The sequence below is a fragment of the Anomaloglossus baeobatrachus genome, chromosome 5 (genome assembly GCF_048569485.1).
Source record: "Anomaloglossus baeobatrachus isolate aAnoBae1 chromosome 5, aAnoBae1.hap1, whole genome shotgun sequence".
In the NCBI taxonomy this organism is placed as follows: domain Eukaryota; kingdom Metazoa; phylum Chordata; class Amphibia; order Anura; family Aromobatidae; genus Anomaloglossus; species Anomaloglossus baeobatrachus.
The window spans coordinates 304,894,727-304,913,967 of record NC_134357.1 but is presented as its reverse complement, the minus strand read 5'-3'; the positions used below and the strand labels follow the sequence as shown (position 1 = coordinate 304,913,967).

Genomic DNA, 19,241 nt, shown 5'->3' with positions numbered 1-19,241 from the left:
TGCGGACGCTGCTCTGTGCTAGGGCTGCAGATGCTGCTCTGTGCTGGGGCTGCGGAGGATGCTCTGTCCTGGGGCTGCGGGCGATGCTCTGTGCTGGGGCTGCGGACGCTGCTCTGTGCTGGGGCTGTGGATGCTGCTCTGTGCTGGGGCTGCGGACGCTGCTCTGTTATGGGCTGCGGACGATGCTCTGTGCTGGGGCTGCGGGCGATGCTCTGTGCTGGGGCTGCGGGCGATGCTCTGTGCTGGGGCTGCGGGCGATGCTCTGTGCTGGAGCTGCGTACGCTTCTCTGTGCTGGGACTGTGGACGATGCTGTGTGCTGGGACTGTGGATGATGCTCTGTGCTGGGGCTGCGGACGCTGCTCTGTGCTGGTGCTTGCTGCAGGCTTTGAGTCACGGGCCATTCTGAAGATGTCGGAAATGTGGGCTTCAAAGAAATGGTGCCCGGAGTCGGCACGTGCTGAGTTATAAGCTCATTGACAAGTCGAGATTTCATCTGCGCATGCACCACCTCTGGGCACCATTTTCTTTAAGTCCTCTGCTGGGACATCAATGGGACGTTGGTGGCTCGTGCGCAAATGAGATCTTGAGCCGAGAGTTCCATCTGAGCAATCGCCGACTCTGGGTGTCATTATTTGAAGCCCTCACCGCCGACATCTTCAGAATGGTGCATGCCTCACAGACCGTAGCCCCGTCCACTGCACAGAGCAGCGCCGCCCGCTGCAAAGAGCTGCACAGAGCAGTGTTGCTCGCCACACAGAGCCGCATAGAAGAGCGTCGCACAGAGCAGCACTACCTGCCATACAGAGCTGCACAGGGAAGTGTCGCACAGGGCAGCACCACCCGCCATACAGAGCTGCACAGGGAAGTGTCGCACAGGGCAGCACCACCCGCCATACAGAGCTGCACAGGGAAGTGTCGCACAGAGCAACGCCGCACAAAGCAGCTCCGGCACAGAGCACAGAATTGCACCTGTCTCCTGTGACGCCTCTCCACCACTCCCCCACTAAGTTACATTCGGATTTTAAGACGGACCCCTCATTTTCCTTCCAAATTTTTGGGAGGAAAATTGCGTCTTGTAATCCGAAAAGTACGATACATGCCTCAGTATAGAATGCCTATATATTTTTAGAGAAATGTCGCAGTGATGGAGAAGAACGAGGGTGGGTATCAGGTCAGACACAAGATCTGTAATCCCTTGTATCACTAGTTACACTTTTTCCAAAAATGAGTGAGGAGCCTGCAAGACCAAAAGATAACTAGCAGATCACCTCTTTATCCCCAAATCTCAAACACATGGGATTGGCATCAGGGAAAATAAATCATAGGAGAGTTGGGACTCTATACCACTGGGATAATCGTTTATAACTGGCCTCATGAAAACTAGAGCAAATCAATGCTTTATGTGTTAAAATAAAAATGTGCATCCATTGGAATTCAATAAACAAAGACCCAAGTCAGCCTCCCATGGTGATTGAAATTAAGTGGGCCCCAGGGATCACCTGTCTGCTGGGTACACAAACGGGAACCAGGGATTACCTGACTGCTGGGTACACAAACGGGAACCAGGGATTACCTGTCTGCTGGGTACACAAACGGGAACCAGGGATTACCTGACTGCTGGGTACACAAACGGGAACCAGGGATTACCTGTCTGCTGGGTGGTGAAGGGGACACGTGCGCCCCCCAGCGGCCAGCCGGTGGTGGTGGTGGTGAAGGGGGCACACAGATTGAATTGTCCCTTATATAAGCTGTGGCCACCACCAGTAAGCTCTTATATACAGCATTCTTGACTACTCTATATAAGTGTTCAGGCCGCTGTGTATAACATAAAAAAACAGCATTCATTATACTCACCTGCTGGGTGGTCAGGTCCTGTGGGCGTCGCTGGTCTCGGACCAGCGTTACCTCTCTTCCTTCCATCGCCGTCTCCCTTCCCAGCTACGTGTGGATGACGGGTCTTACGTCATCCACACAGGGGCCTCCGTTGCAATCCTGCGCATGCCCACTTTTCTCTGACCTGCTGAGGGCAAAGCAAAGTACTCTAATGTACAGGCACAGGAAAAGATCAAAGACCGCCTGCACATGCGCACTACAAAACTTTGCTCTGCCCTCAGCAGGGCAAAGAAAAGTGCACGTGCACAGGAGCACAATGGAAGCCTCTGTTTGGATGATGTAGGACATGTCATACACACAGAGTTGGGAAGGAGGACAGAGATGGAAAGAAGATAGGAGGCGTCAGATGGAGACCAGAGACACGCATTGGACCGGACCGCAGGTGAGTATTGTAAAAGGTGTTTTTTATGTTATACAGAGCAACCTGGGATCTTATATACAGTATTCTAGAATGCTGTATATAAGGACTTGCTGGTGGTGGCCACAGCTTATAAGGGACAAAAATGTGACAGGTTCCCTTTAATTTTAAAGATCGCTGTGAAGACTCAGCATTTGGCCACTTGTGTTGAGGATGAACTGGTTGTTAAATCAAGAGAAGTTAACCATTCTCTCTTCTCAGACTGATCGGAGCCTTAAGGGTACTTTACACACAACGATATCGCTAACGATATATCGTCAGGGTCACAGTGTTCGTGACGCACATCCGGCGCCGTTAGCGATATAGTTGTGTGTGACTAAAAGAAGCGACGATCAACGATCGCAAAAACGTCAAAAATCGTTGATCGTTGACACGTCGCTCCTTTTCATAATATCGTTGGTGGTGCATGCCGCTGGTTGTTCGTCGTTCCTGCGGCATCACACATCGCTATGTGTGACACCGCAGGAACGACCAACATCTCCTTACCTGTGTCCACCGGCAATGAGGAAGGAGGTGGGCGGCATGTTCTGGCCGCTCATCTCTGCCCCTGTTCTGCTATTGGGCGGCCGCTTAGTGATGCCGCTGTGACGCTGAACAAACCGCCTCCTTAAAGGAGAGATTGTTCGGTGTCTCCAGCGACGTCGCTAAGCAGGTATGTGCATGTGACACTGCCGTAGCGATATTGTTTGCTACGGCAGCGATCACCCCCCATGACGAAACAGCGACGTGGGCGGGTGCTATCGCTCACGACATCACTAGCTATCGCTAGCGATGTCGCAGCGTGTAAAGCACCCTTTACTGTCTGTATATGTATATTGCCTCAGCCTCTCTGACTACATAGTTCAGAGGAAAATTATGCAGTCGGATTGAACTTGCGACCAAGGAGAGAGCAGCCATCTCCAACCAATCCTGTAAGACCCAATACCCTGAATTGAGAACGGAGAGTTATAAAAGGGACTGGCTACTGTCACTAGAGAAATGATTCAAGATCATCTTAGCCGAGGAGCTTTGGTTCCGACTGAGGAAACACAGACTTGCTTCACTTTGAATATTCTACAGGATTTCAGCTTAGGATCTTCGGTTCCAGCTGAAGGTTTACAGAACTGCTTCCTAAGCTTACCGCTATCTCTTCAAAGTGGGTGCCCACCAATAGCAGGGTTCTGCTGGACTGTGATAGTTAGCTATGGAAGCCCTGAAGTCACAAAGACTCTAATCCCTGGCGGGCAAGCGGAAAGGTGAGACTCTGTTGCTTGTACCATCTTGTGTTCTTGCTGGGAATGTACAATATGATTTTTCCTGTGGGTGATCCAATAAAGTCTTACCAATCTGTGGTTTACTCAGCCTGTGCTGTCTGAGTAGTGTTTTGCCCACGGGAAGGAAAGCAAGCGTTCTGTGGGATGAGCCCTGGTCCATGCAGTCTTTATAAAGACAACCAGGTCAGCAGACAAGCACCCACTGAGCCTCGTATCTCCACAATCGCGCTTCTACCAAACCACATAATAGCATTCCTGGTCCATCTTGAGCAGTTCTCCCACACTGATTGTAGTAGTTTAGGGAAGTTCAGCGAGTATGTCAAGTTTACATTTCTTGGTAATAGGATCCCCAAATATTTTAAAGCTGAGTTAGCCCGCTTAAAGCTAAAGTTAGTTTTCAATGGCTCTAAGGTAGATGGAGGAATGTTAATATTCAAGGCTTCTGATTTGGAAAAGTTGATTTTAAAGTTAGATAGGTCATTGTATAAGTGGAATTCTGCCATCAGATTTGGCAGAGAGATGATCGGGTTTGTCATGAAAAAAAGCAGGTCATCTTCATAGGCTGCAATTTTGTTTGCAATCTAAAGGGTGCTTTACACGCTGCGACATCGCTACCAATATATCGTTGGGGTCACGTCATTAGTGACGCACATCTGGCGCCGGTAGCTACATCGCAGCATGTGACACCAAGGAGCAACGATCACAAAATCGTCCAAAAACGGTGATCACTGACACGTCGCTCCTTTCCTTAATATCGTTGCTGCTGCAGGTACGATGTTGTTTGTCGTTCCTGCGGCATCACACATCCCTATGTGTGACACCGCAGGAACGAGGAACATCTCCTTACCTGCCTCCACCGGCAATGAGGAAGGAAGGAGGTGGGCGGGATGTTACGTCCCGCTCATCTACGCCACTCCTCTGCTATTGGCTGGCCACTTAGTGACGTCGCGGTGACATCGCTGTGACGCCGAACGCACCTCCCCCTTGAAGGAGGGATTGTTAGGCGGTCACAGCGACGTCGCTGACAAGGTATGTGCGTGTGACGCTGCCGTAGCGATAATGTTCGCTACGGCAGCGAACACCAAATGTCACACATATGACGGGGGCGGGTGCTATCGCGCTCGACATCGCTAGCAATCGTTAGCGATGTCGCAGCGTGTAAAGCCACCCTTAGTGTATGTAAACTTTTGACTTTGCAGAAAGTAATAAAAATGCCTTAAAACATTTTCTTGTTCTTATTATTCTGGCATTTGGTAAATATAAATAATTTTGGTTTCTAAGTCACCTAAAACGGGAAAGATTTATTCTGATTTTATAACAGATAGTGAGAAAAACATGCAGATGTGTCTTTATAGAGAGAGGATGGAAACTTCTGGTTTGTACTTCTGGTCTGTACTTCTGTACATATTTATTTCATTTTTTTCTTCTTTATTTTCTGATTTTTTGTTATATTGTTCTAAAAAAAATAATTTCTTTTAACATTTTTACTTAGTTTCTATTTGGAACATTACCTTTTATTAGTCTGATTGCAAGTATAATGTATTGCAATGCACCAGCATTGCAATACATTATACCTGTGAGTATTACATGGTCTAAGAGGCCACTAGAGTCAGGTAACCCGGAGGGCGTCATTTGATCTCGGATTACAATGGCAATGACCGGTCTGATGAAGCGTGTTACTCCAAAGACGCGAAATGCGCGTTACCCTTCCTAGGGGGGTCTCCCGACCTCTGTCTTCTGCACTGCCGGCACTTTATGTTTTGATTCTTTGGTAATTAGGCTGTACTGGGTATGTTTTTGTGCTTACTATTTACCGATATTGTACTGCTCTGTGTCACTTTATCTGCTTGTGCAGCCTTCCATGTATGTTACCATGTACAAACAGTAATCTCCATAAGGTGTTTTGTGTCGGCAAACTTTCATGCCTTTTATCTTCTCCACGATACCTTTTTGTATTTAAACTATTGAACTACCTAATAAATACACTTAATATGGTACATGCATTTGCAGGAAAGCACCGTACTGGTACATCCAAAATCGGGAGAGGGTTCAACATATCCAATTGTGGAAATTAATATTCCAAGATCTATTGATTAAAATATATTTGTTTGTGGGACAAAACCCCTTTAATGAATTAGTCGCATCGTACTACAGCGAGCCCTTAACTAAGACTGGCATGCGCAGCGCCACTCTTTCTGAATCAGCCCTATAGGGCGCAGTGATGACTATGGAAGTGTGTACTCTGGTATTACTCTATGCAGTATTCTCATAAAGTCATATTACAGAGGGCTCATGGTAAGTACAGTATGTCCAGGCTTCCTTTGCTCTAAAGGCCCCGTTACACCCAACTACATCGCTAACGAGATATCGCTGGGGTCACGGAATTCGTGAGCACATCCGGCGTCATTAGCGAAATCGCTGCGTGTGACACCTACGAGCAACCGCTAATGATCCGAAAAACGGCAAAAATCGTTGATTGTTGACATGTCATTCCTTTCCCAAATATCGTTGCTCATTTTGGACGCAGGTCGTTCGTCGTTCCTGAGGCAGCACACATCGCTACGTGTGACACCCCGAGAACGACGAACAACAGCGTTCCTGCATGCTCCAGCAACGAGGTAGGAGTGACTTTTATGCGGCTGATCTCCGCCCCTCCGCTCCTATTGGCGGGCTGCTGTGTGACGTCGCTGTGACACCGCACAAACCTCCCCCTTAAAAAAGAGTTTGTTCGCCAGCCACAGCAACGTCGTTAGGAAGGTAAGTATGTGTGACGCATCCTAGCAATATTGTGCGCCACGGGCAGCGATTTGCCCGTGACGCACGCACGATGGGGGCGGATGCTGCAGTGTGTAAAGAGGCCTTTACTCTAAGCCTACAATCATCCATTGTAACAAGGACACCTTCACTCAGGACACCATTGGGGTCTCGGCTTATGGACGTCATAGAAACCGGCCGCTCAAACACTATTTATACAAATGCTTATGTGTAACAAAAAATTGAGGAACCATTGTCCATCTGTGGAGGAAGTGACAGCACAAACGAGGTCTATAGTCCTTAAGAGGAACCCGTGGCTAAATCTAATATACAGTGTTAATTACAAAATAATGCAACAAACATTACACAATACCTTAGATCAGTACGTGCATGAGAAATATAAATAATCATCATGGGATCATACCAAAATTTCACCATCAGAAGAGGTACAAAATAAAGCAATAATTGTTACAGAGGTAGCCATAATGAGGCCATAGTGTATTATCTGAAGGTTTCCCTGTACTGCTAGGATTAACCCCTGATGAGAACAGCCAAGCAGTTTTGGAAGCCCGGTGTTAGGATGACCCAGAGAAACGACCACTATTACCAGTTCCTTATTGACAGGACAGGGTCTGGGTATGGCATTTTACTCTTGCTTTTTCCACAGGTTTTTCTTCCTTCTCGTAGTAATTTACATAGTTGGCCTATTTTCAGAGAATATGAATAACACAAAATCTTTTTTCACACTCATGGTTAGTGAAGCCAATTAGTGAAGCCAATCATTGTCAAACTACGGCGTTTTCTCTTTTTAAATCATAATGACAACCAAAAACATCCAATGACCCTGATCAGAAGTTGACATACCCCAGTTCTTAATACAGTGTATTGGCCCCTTTTAACATCAATGACAGCTTGAAGTCTTTTGTGGTAGTTGTGGATAAGGCTCTTTATTTTCTCAGATGGTAATGCTGCCCATTCTTCTTGTCAAAAAGCCTCCAGTTCCTGTAAATTCCTGGACTTTCTTGCAAGAACTGAGTGCTTGAGTTCTCCCCAGAGTGGCTCAATGATATTGAGGTCAAGAGACTGAGATGGCCACTCCAGAACCTTCATTTTGTTCTACTGTAGCCAATGACAGGTCGACTTGGCCTTGTGTTTTGGATCCTTGTCATGTTGGAACATTCAAGTATGTGCCATGTATAGTTTCCGGGTTGATGAGTACAAATTTGCCTCCAGTATTTGCTGAAAATGTGCTGCATTTATCTTTCCTTCAACTTTGACCAAGCTTCCTGTGCGTTTGTAGCTCACACATCCCCACATCATCAGCGATCCACCTCTGTGCTTTACAGTAGGAATGGTGTTCCTTTCATCATAGGTCTTGTTGACACCTCTCTAAATGTAACGATTATGGTTGTGGTGACAAAGTTAGATTTTGGTCTCATCACTACAAATTACCTTGTTCCAGAAGTTTGGAGGCTTGTCTCTGTGCTATTTGGCGTATTGTAGGTGAGATGCTTTGTGGCATTTGTGCAGTAATGGCTTTCTTCTGGCGACTTGACCATGCAGCCCATTTTTCTTCAAGTGCCTCCTTATTGTGCATCTTGAAACAGCCACATCGCTAGTTTTCAGTGAGCCCTGTATTGCAGCTGATACCTGAACAATTTTCCTGGCAGTTGTGGATGAAATTTTTGTTGGTCTACCTGATCGTGGTTTGGTTTTTACAGAGCCCCTGATATTCTATTTGTTAATCACAGTTTGAACACTGCAGACTGGCATTATCAATTCCTTGGATACCTTTTTGTATCCCTTTCCTGTTTATACTGTTCAACTATCTTTTCCCGTAGATCCATTGACAATTATTTTGCTTTCCCCATGACTCACAATCCAGAAATGTCAGTAGCTGGATGAGAGATGCAAGAGTCTGTCTTGATCCCAGAAACTCACTCAGCTTTTATGCACACACCACTGATTACAAGTAAACAGGTCACAGGTGAGGATGTTACCTTTAATAACCATTCACATGCATTTGTGTCAACTTCTGTGCATGTTATTAGGTCAAAATCACCAGGGTATGTGAACTTTTGATCAGGGTCATTTGGATGTTTTAGGTTGCATTATGACTTAAAAAGACAAAAACACAGTAGTTTGACAATAAATGGTTCACCCAACCACTAACCATGAGTGGAGAAAAAGATTTTGTGTTATCATTCATATTCTCTGAAAAAAGGTCAAGAAAGCAAAAAATCTGCTGGGGTATGTAAACTTTTGAGCATAATTGTATAAAACACAAAGAAATTGTCATTTTTACAAGCCCCAAAAAATAATAACTAAATGTGCCACAAGCCTTAAAAAGCTTGAACCTCACGACAATGTGAAATGCGTTAAGGCCAGAAGGAAAAGAATGGTGTTTTTATGAGATTCTGTCCCTCCCTGAAGGCATTTTATGGTACACACGGATTGTAATGGAGCTATTCACACATCCGCTTTTCAGGGTGAGCGTTCAGTGTAGCTTTTATTGCTTCCATTTTGGGGTCTATATGACCATCTGTATCGCCTTGTATCCCACCTTTATAAGGAGAGATACCCAAAAAACGGAAATTCTGCCATTTTGATTCTTATTTTTACTGAAATAATTAGATTTTTTATAAGTTTGGACAATTACTTACATTTTGTGAAATGGGGGGTGATTTAAAGTTTAATGTTTTGAAAATAATTTTTAATTATTATTATTTATTATTATAGCGCCATTTATTCCATGGCGCTTTACAAGTGAAAGAGGGTATACGTACAACAATCATTAACAGTACAAAACAGACTGGTATAGGAGGAGAGAGGACCCTGCCCGCGAGGGCTCACAGTCTACAGGGAATTGGTGATGGTACAATAGGTGAGGACAGAGCTGGTTGCGCAGTGGTCTACTGGACTGAGGGCTATTGTAGGTTGTAGGCTTGTCGGAAGAGGTGGGTCTTGAGGTTCCTCTTGAAGCTTTCCACGGTAGGGGAGAGTCTGATATGCTGTGGTAGAGCGTTCCAGAGTATGGGGGATGCACGGGAGAAATCTTGTACGCGATTGTGGGAAGAGGAGATAAGAGAGGAGCAGAGAAGGAGATCTTGTGAGTATCTGAGGTTACGTGCGAGTAGGTACCGGGAGACTAGGTGACAGATGTAGGGAGTAGACAGATTGTGCATGGCTTTGTATGTCATGGTTAATGTTTTGAACTGGAGTCGTTGGGCGATGGGAAGCCAGTGAAGGGATTGGCAGAGTAGCGAGGCTGGGGAGTAGCGAGGGGAGAGGTGGATTAAGTGGGCCGCAGAGTTTAGGATAGATTGGAGGGGTGCAAGAGTGTTGGAAGGGAGGCCACAGAGCAGGAGGTTGCAGTAGTCGAGGCGGGAGATGATGAGGGCATGCACTAATGTTTTTGCTGATTCTTGGTTAAGGAAAGCACGGATCCGGTTGATATTTTTGAGTTGTAGTCGGCATGAGGTGAAGAGGGCTTGGTTGTGTGGCTTGAAGGATAGAGCAGAGTCGAGGGTTACTCCAAGGCAACGAGCTTGTGAGACTGGGAGAGTGAGCAACCATCGAGTTTGATGGAAAGGCTTGTTGGAGGAGATGAGTGAGGAGGAGGAAAGACAATGAATTCTGTTTTGTCCATGTTAAGTTTTAGGAATCGCGCAGATAAGGATGAAATAGCTGAGAGACATTGTGGGATTTTGATTTTACATTTATTAGTTTTTTTTAAGGAACACGAACCTGCGGTCACTTACTTCAACGATACACTACAGTACTATAATACTGCAGTTTTATGAACACGTATTGGTCTCTGATGATGTATGCATGTAATAACATGACCTTCCATACGCCCCCAGCTGCCATGCCATCCACATTCATTCTTTCAATCAATGGGTGAAGGCATCATGCCCCGTTCTAAACCTCTTAAATGCCGCAGTCACTAATGACAGTGGCACCTACGTGGTTACATTTATGTGGTCGAAGCTAGCTACGAATACCTTTTGTCCAATTAATCCATACAACTATGCCCTAAAGACTCCATTTGTGAATATAACCTGAATGTTACCTTCTCCAGATCCTCGGGTTTTATAGCCAGAGCCTGGATTTCATCAGCCTTAAGTCCGGTGCCGATGGCCGGCTCAGTCTGTTCTGGCACAGGTGAGGTGGACTGCTCAAACCCCTTCAACTTCTTCTTGTCTGAAATGTAATTAATAACGCTACATAAAACAGATTGATTTTAGCAAATAAATAAAAACTGTAGAGGTCTCCTTTCTATTTAACTACTAGGCTTTTATCAATGGTGTCCACTTTCAGAAAATTTCGGTCATCGGATGCAGTTATATAAAAATAAACTGTGCTCTACTTATCATTCCCAGGTCCAGCATGGAGTCTCAATACCGTACTTTCTCTGGTCGTGTTAGGCCTAAGCCACACGGCGAGAAAAATGGTGCGAGTGGAGTGCGATAAAACATTGCATTCCACTCGGACCAATATTAGCCTGTGTGTCAGCACCCATGAGCGATTATTTTCTCCGCCCCAATTGGACCGAGAAAACAATCGCAGCATGCTGCGAGTGTAATGCGAGACTCTTTCTCTCGCACCCATTCAAATCTATGGAGCGAGAGAAAGATCGCACTGCACTCGCGGTACACCTGTGTACAACGAGTGCAGGGCGAGAATGGCAATAGCTGGCTATGGAGGAGAGAGGGAGATAAATCCCTCCCTCCCCTCCTCAGTGCCGGCCCACCCCACACAGCTCGCACAGTCGGACCTCAGTCGCAGGGACACTCGCATGACACTCGGCTCTGCTGTACTGCCAGCGTGAGCAGTGTTATGCGAGGATCGCGCTAGTGCTCTGTGTGGCCCTGGCCTTAGTCTGTGAAAATTGGTGTCATCCGAGGGTGGTCCGATTTTTAGCACAGACCTGCATGGTCGAATGCGATACGATTCATAGATGAAAATAGTGCATGCTGTGGTTTCCTCGTCAGACTCATCTGAGGAAAAAATCAGACATGAACATGGCCCCATAGAGTAATACTGGTCCGACTGTAATCCGATGTTTTCTTGGATCTCACTTTGACTGAAAAAATGGACATGTGACCCACCCTAAAAATGATCCATATAATCCGTATATGGCTGATCTGATCTAAAGCCCGCTTTACACACTACAATGTATCTTACGATGTGTCGGCGGGGTCACATCGTAAGTGACGCACATGCGGCATTGTAAGTACATTGTAGTGTGTGACAGCTACGTGCGATTGCGATTGAACGAAAATCCATTCATCGCATACACATCGTTCATTCCTCATGAATTGAACTCTGCCTCCTGGTACCCGCAGATAGGCAGGCACATGGGCTTCAGAAAGCCCCAGATTTCATAGCCCCCCAGGATTTGGTCGTGCCATCCACATCATGCCGGGCACTGTAACCTGATGCCAATATTCCCACTGGTCGCAGAGACCCCAAGCCCTCACCCCCCCCCCCCCTGGTGGTCATCTGTGCCAAGTGCACACGTCAGATGGGTTTCTGACCACACAGGGCGCTGCCACCATGATCTCCTGGAAGGACAGGACGATCTTTATACATAAATCTTAATTACCCGGAGGAGTCTTGGAACGAGACTCTCTTTTTCCAGCTTTATTCGTCATGCTGTCCCGAAGAGGCGTCTCTATGGTAACGGTAAACAAATCCGCAGTCCCGTACACTCCCACCTAGGTGACTGGAACTACAAGTCCCGTGATCCTCTACGAAGACGCGCAGAGCGGCAGCTCCGGAGCAGCGCAGCTTTGTCCGTGTTACGTGCGCGCCCTCTAGAGGCTCCTCCAGTACTAACAAGCTGCAGTCTGCGGCCGGGCTGTGCAGAGCTGCGGTGTTACATAGGGCAGATGGTAACACCCTGCACAATCCCCGGGCCTGGCTGGTACATGGGGGAGGACTCAGCTCCAGCCCACACTGTAAGGTATTACATTACCTGGATGGAAAAGTACGGTTTGGATGTGACAGTCCAGCTGCAGTCACACGGTCTGCTCCAGACCCTCAGCATATTCCCTGCTCTCTAACCACTCTGTGACATCCAGTATACAGGTGTGGAACATGGGTGTATGGAGCAGGCAGGATGAATTCTATAGGGGGCAGGGTGTCTTCTATAGGGGGCAGGGTGTCTTCTATAGGGGGCAGGGTGTCTTCTATAGGGGGCAGGGTGTCTTCTATAGGGGGCAGGGTGTCTTCTATAGGTGTAAAGTTTTATTCTATAACAGGCAGAATATATTCTATAGGGAACATGGTGTATTCTACAGCAGCCAGATGGCAGGATGTGTTCTATAGGGTGCAGGGTGTCTTCTATAACGGTCAGCATGTATACTATAGGGGGAGAAGGTGTCTCCTACAGGGGGAAGGCTTTATATGATAGGTGGCAGTGTCTATTCTATAGGGGAGCAGGGTATCTAATATATAAAGCTGTGTATGTATGTCTGGGATTGGCATCCGCACCGTCGCAGCTACAGCCACAAAATTTTGCACACTCACACGTCTGAACCCCGAGAGCATCATAGGCTATGTTGTGAGGCGTAATTTAACCCCGCGCATTCCAATTTACCAATCAATGTTGCCCCTATCTACATAATGGGGAAAAAGTGAAACGAAAAGTGTACCCGCACCGTCACATTTACAATCACGAAATTTTGCACAGAAACCCCATGTGACCCAGGGAACGTCGTAGACTATGTTTTGACAGGAAAATTTAACCCCGCGCCTTAGTTACTCTCCAAAAAACATGCCTCCATTAAAGTAAATGGAGCCTGGAACTACAGGTTATTAGTAGAAGCTGTGATTGGTTGCTATAGGAACAAAAGACATTCATTGTATAAGAAGCTTATATGTGAGGTAATAAGATGTCGATGGGGAGACGGATAGAGAGAGACAGAGAGACAGACAGGGAAAGAGACAGATGGGGAAAGAGACAGTCAGACAGGGAAGGAGGAGACAACCAGAGAGACAGACAAAGATAGATGGGGAAAGACCCAGACCTTGATAGAGACAGATGGGGAAAGAGACAGAAATAGAGACAGACAAGGAAAGAGACAGACAGGAAAAGACACAGAGACGGGGAGACAGACCTGGGAAAGAGAAAGACCTAGAAAGAGACAGATGGGGAAAGAAACAGAGATAGAGAAAGACAAAACAAAAAAAAGAGACAAACAGACAGGCAGACAGGGAAAGAGACAGACGGAGCACATTACTTGGCCAATTTAGTTAATCTGTGTGGAATATCTGTGGTGTTGAAATATATGTTGTGAAATGCTTATATTAGCTTAGTTTTTGCCTTTTAATAATTACATTTCTATTTGTTTTGTGGTTTTTGTGAGCAGAATACATTTTTGTTAATACATTCTATTTTGTAAACAGTTATTAACGCGGGCGAAGGCGGGTAGTACAGCTAGTATTCTATAAAGTACAGGATGCATTCTATAAGCGGCAGTGTGTATTCTATAGGGAGCAGGGAATATTCTATAGCGGGCAGGGTCTATTCTATAGTGTACAGGATGTATTCTATAGGGGCAGGGTGTATTCTATAAATGTCATATACAGTGCTGGCCAAAAGTATTGGCACCCCTGCAATTCTGTCAGAGAATACTCCGTTTCTTCCTGAAAATGATTGCAATCACAAATTCTTTGGTATTATTATCTTCATTTATTTTGCTTGCAATGAAAATTCACAAAAGAGAATGAAACAAAAATCAAATCATTGATCATTTCACACAAAACTCCAAAAATGGGCCAGACAAAAGTATTGGCACCCTTAGCCTAATACTTGGTTGCACAACCTTTAGCCAAAATAACTGCGAACAACCACTTCCGGTAATCATCAATGAGTTTCTTACAATGCTCTGCTGGAATTTTAGACCATTCTTCTTTGGCAAACTGCTCCAGGTCCCTGAGATTTGAAGGGTGCCTTCTCCAAACTGCCATTTTGAGATCTCTCCACAGATGTTCTATGGGATTCAGGTCTGGACTCATTGCTGGCCACTTTAGTAGTCTCCAGTGCTTTCTATCAAACCATTTTCTAGTGCTTTTTGAAGTGTGTTTTGGGTCATTGTCCTGCTGGAAGACCCATGACCTCTGAGGGACACCCAGCTTTCTCACACTGGGCCCTACATTATGCTGCAAAATTTGTTGGTAGTCTTCAGACTTCATAATGCCATGCACACGGTCAAGCAGTCCAGTGCCAGAGGCAGCAAAGCAACCCCAAAACATCAGGGAACCTCCGCCATGTTTGACTGTAGGGACCGTGTTCTTTTCTTTGAATGCCTCTTTTTTTTCCTGTAAACTCTATGTTGATGGCTTTTCCCAAAAAGCTCTACTTTTGTCTCATCTGACCAGAGAACATTCTGACCAAAACATTTTAGACTGTCTCAGGTAAGTTTTGGCAAACTCCAGCCTGGCTTTTTTATGTCTTGGGGTAAGAAGTGGGGTCTTCCTGGGTATCTTACCATACAGTCCCTTTTCATTCAGACGCCGACGGATAGTACGGGTTGACACTGTTGTACCCTTGGACTGCAGGGCAGCTTGAACTTGTTTGGATGTTAGTCGAGGATTTTTATCCACCATCCGCACAATCTTGTGTTAAAATCTCTCGTCAATTTTTCTTTTCCTTCCACATCTAGGGAGGTTAGCCACAGTGCCATGGGCTTTAAACGTCTTGATGACACTGCGCACCGTAGACACAGGAATTTTCAGGTCTTTGGAGATGGACTTGTAGCCTTGAGATTGCTCATGCTTCCTCACAATTTGGATTCTCAAGTCCTCAGACAGTTCTTTGGTCTTCTTTCTTTTCTCCATGCTCAATGTGATACACACAAGGACACAGGACAGAGGTTGAGTCAACTTTAATCCATGTCAACTGGCTGCAAGTGTGATTTAGTTATTGCCAACAACTGTTAGGTGCCACAGGTAAGTTACAGCTGCTGTTAATTACACAAATTAGAGAAGCATCACATGATTTTTCAAACAGTGCCAATACTTTTGTCCACCCCCTTTTTTATGTTTGGTGTGGAATTATATCCAATTTGGCTTTATGACAAATTTTTTATTTTTTTTTCATTGAAGACAAATTAAATGAAGATAATAATACCAAAGAATTTGTGATTGCAATCATTTTCAAGAAGAAACTGAGTATTATCTGACAGAATTGCAGGGGTGCCAATACTTTTGGCCAGCACTGTATATCTATACTATAGGGGGACAGGGTGTCTCCTGTAGGGGGAAGGGTTTATATTATAGGTGGCAGTATGTATTCTGTAAGGGAGAAGGGTATATTCTATAGCAGGCATGGTGTATTCTATAAAGTACAGGATGTATTCTATAGGGGGCAGGGTGTATTCTATAACGGTCAGGATATATACTATAGGGGGCAGGGTGTATACTATAGGTGGCAGGGTGTATACTATAGGGGGCAGGGTGTATCCTATAAGGGAGCAGAATTTATTGTATATGGGACAGGGTGCATTCTATACAGTACAGGATGTATACTATACGGGGGCAGGGTGTATACTATAGGTGGCAGTGTGTATTCTATAGGAGGCAGGGTGTATTCTATAGGAGGCAGGGTGTATCCTATAAGGGAGCAGGATGTATTCTATAGGGGACAGGGTGTATTCTATAACGGTCAGGATATATACTATAGGGGGCAGTGTGCATACTATAGGTGGCAGTGTGTATTCTATAGGGGGCAGGGTGTATCCTATAAGGGAGCAGAATGTATTCTATAGGAGGCAGGGTGCATTCTATAACGGTCAGGATATATACTATAGGGGGGCAGGGTGTATCCTATAAGGGAGCAGAATGTATTGTGTAGGGGGCAGGGTGCATTCTATAACGGTCAGGATATATACTATAGGGGGCAGGGTGTATACTATAGGTGGCAGTGTGTATTCTATAGGGGGCAGGGTGTATCCTATAAGGGAGCAGGATGTATTCTATAGGGGGCAGGGTGTATTCTATAACAGTCAGGATATATACTATAGGGGGCAGGGTGTATACTATAGGTGGCAGGGTGTATTCTATAGGGGGCAGGGTGTATCCTATAAGGGAGCAGAATGTATTCTATAGGAGGCAGGGTGTATTCTATAACGGTCAGGATATATACTATAGAGGGGCAGGGTGTATACTATAGGTGGCAGTGTGTATTCTATAGGGGACAGGGTGTATCCTATAAGGGAGTAGCATGTATTGTATAGGGGGCAGGGTGCATTCTATAAAGTACAGGATGTATTCTGTAGAGTGTCTTTAGCCACTTCACGACCTATGGCGTACCGATACGTCATATGTCACGTCTGTCCATTAATGCGGGCATTTCACAAACTGTTTTTTATTCCAGAATGCTAATGATGTGCACGGTGACCACACGTCAGTGCACCTTCTCACCTGCTTGTTTACCATATCCTCTTCCGTGATTGACAGCTTTGACTTTACAGGAGCCTGAACTGTGGCTCGGCCATGGGTGCCCCGATCAGCTCATTAGCAGATGTGAATAAAGAGCAATTTTTGGTAAATGCAGCAATGTACTTGGACAAACATCAGGTATCACAAACAGTAATGTCACACGTAAGTTTAAAAATACCAAATTACTTTATTTTGTTATAAATATCAAATATAAACTTAGAAAAACCGGTGCAAACGTTCCCACCATAGAACTGGGGGCAGCTGGTATTTTCTACAATACACCGACAATCAAAAAGATAACGATGTCTTGAACTGTGGACTTTCAGGCTCCATATCTCACCATCCACTACAGCTTTGTGTGTTAGGCTATCTGCGCACAGTGCGTTTTTCGCGGCGTTTTTGCGCGTTTTTCGGGTGCGTTTTTGGCCTCAAAACTGCAGGACTTTGCTTCCCCAGCAAAGTCTATGAGTTTTCATTTTTGCTGTCCGCACACATCTGGTTTTTTTACCTGCGTCTTTGAGTTAAAAAAAAAAAATGGACATGTCAGTTCTTTCCTGCGTTTTTCTGCGTTTTCCGCCCATGCAATGCATTTGAAAAACGCAGCAAAACGCAGAGATCAAAAACGCAGCAAAACGCAGCCAAAAACGTACCAAATCGCAGCAAAAACGCATGCGTTTTTTGATGCGTTTTTTCGACGCAGGTGCGTTTTTGTGCATTTTTAGCGGCCAAAAACGCACAAAAACGCAGCGTCAAAAAGACGCAGTGTGCGAACCTAGCCTTAGACTACCTTCATTTTATAGGCAATCATCTTGGCTATCTCATAGATAAATTTGACGTGCAACTATTTAGCATATGATCAGTGATGCAGATTCTTGTCATGTTTCTGCATTGTTACTGTTTTGCTCTTAAAAATCTCAATTTTAATTATTATTTTGTTAGTATTTTGTAAATCCACCTTTGGCTTTCAACACTGCATGAATGCTTCTGGGCATTCTCTCAATCAGATCAATGAAGCATGTCGCACCAGATCTCAGGTCTCTTCTACATGGTCTCAATGTTGGTGCATACTGGTCGACTCACGTGTACTTTTTTGCAAAATCGAGCCAACTCTTCTTATAACAATACTGAAGTCACCTTGTTCAGGCCACCTCTCCAGACTTGTGTAACGTGCATCGTGCAGTGCTTGCACGGACATCTGTGATCTCTCTTATATGAAATATACGAGCCGCCTCCACTGCCATCTTTGTCACTGATAGACCTTGTAATGAGCAGACTTGTTGACTCCGATATTTTTCCTGGACATCCACCTCTTGGCTTTTGAACGGATGGCCAGACTTCATTTTTTATTCTTCCAAATGTCATGGCACTCGCATGATGCAGTTTGGCAATTACATTGACCGAGAGACCGGTATTGATGAGCTGGATGATGCTGTTCCTCTTTTGTTGGAAAATTTTCTTCATGGCTGCATTGATTCAAACCAGTGACATTTCACTTGGGAATCAACCTAATAACACACTGAGCTATAAGGGAATGTAAGAACAGGTTGTAATTTGTAGTATACAGGAAGAAAAAGATTTTTCCACCACGAGGAGCAAAACAGTAACAATGCAATGACCTAAGTAATCTTATGCTACATAGTTGCAAGTCAAATTTCTGTATGAGATCGCCAAGATGATTGTTTATAAAATAATGGTAGTCTCACACTCAAAGCTGTAGTGGATGGTGAGGTGGAGTCTGAAAGTCAAAAGTGCAAAACATTGTTACCCTTTTGCTCATCAGTGTATATGTAAGTAGTATATAAGGGGAATATACAGAATATTGTGTCCTGGAATTCAGCTGTGATACGATCTCTACACAGTAGTTTGTGGCAGATGAGGTCTTGTGTTTTCAGATTGGGTCCAAGAATCTTGAAACTGGTTTAACATTGGCAGCAGAAGACCATCTAATACAGCGAGTCCCCTCCAAGTGCAGCGAAGACCACTAAACAGAAGAGAGAATAGCAGAATTACTTTCTTGTACTAGATCATTAGCAGTTTTCTAATAATATTATCTGGAACATCAAAGAATGGAGAAAAATGTTACCTGTGCACCCATAAAAGTCCAACCCTACCTGTGTGTAATAAGAAGCCGATGTCAAAAAGGTCAGGGTCATTTTCCTTACTCCCAGTAGAATAAAAAACTAAAATATCTGACTGAACCTAGCGCTGATGTATATTGGGGGGTTGGGACAGACAGCTTGTATAGTACATGCATGGCTCCTGTGTATGGTCAGGTTAACAGATTTCCATTTTTATGTTACAGATGCCCCTTTCCACATTCAGTTCAGGAAACTTGAATTCTAATAACTGGATGGAATTTGAGACCCTTAAGACACTAGTGTCCAACGTTCTGTCTCCTGGAGCTCACCGTTCCACTTTCTCTGATGGTCTCCTGAAGGTTGACAGTTGGAGCCAACAGTGTTGTTGTGTCGCT

The 19,241-nt window shown here is 45.1% G+C and overlaps 2 protein-coding genes across 2 annotated transcripts in view; both read right to left on the bottom strand.

Annotated features, from left to right (window-relative positions):
* MYCBPAP (MYCBP associated protein) overlaps nucleotides 1-12,059 on the bottom strand; it is a 110,003-nt gene extending 97,944 nt beyond the window's left edge. The window contains exons 1-2 of the mRNA XM_075347506.1: nucleotides 11,928-12,059; nucleotides 10,392-10,522 (exon numbers count right to left, since the gene is read on the bottom strand). Of these exons, the coding sequence (XP_075203621.1) occupies nucleotides 10,392-10,522; nucleotides 11,928-11,976 (180 nt within the window). The 5' untranslated portion in view covers nucleotides 11,977-12,059. The remainder of the gene's footprint in view (nucleotides 1-10,391; nucleotides 10,523-11,927) is intronic.
* Nucleotides 12,060-16,935: 4,876 nt separating this feature from the next.
* Nucleotides 16,936-19,241, bottom strand: part of RSAD1 (radical S-adenosyl methionine domain containing 1) — a 33,567-nt gene continuing 31,261 nt past the window's right edge. The window contains exon 9 of the mRNA XM_075349668.1: nucleotides 16,936-18,749. Coding sequence (XP_075205783.1) covers nucleotides 18,620-18,749 — 130 coding nt within the window. The 3' untranslated portion in view covers nucleotides 16,936-18,619. The remainder of the gene's footprint in view (nucleotides 18,750-19,241) is intronic.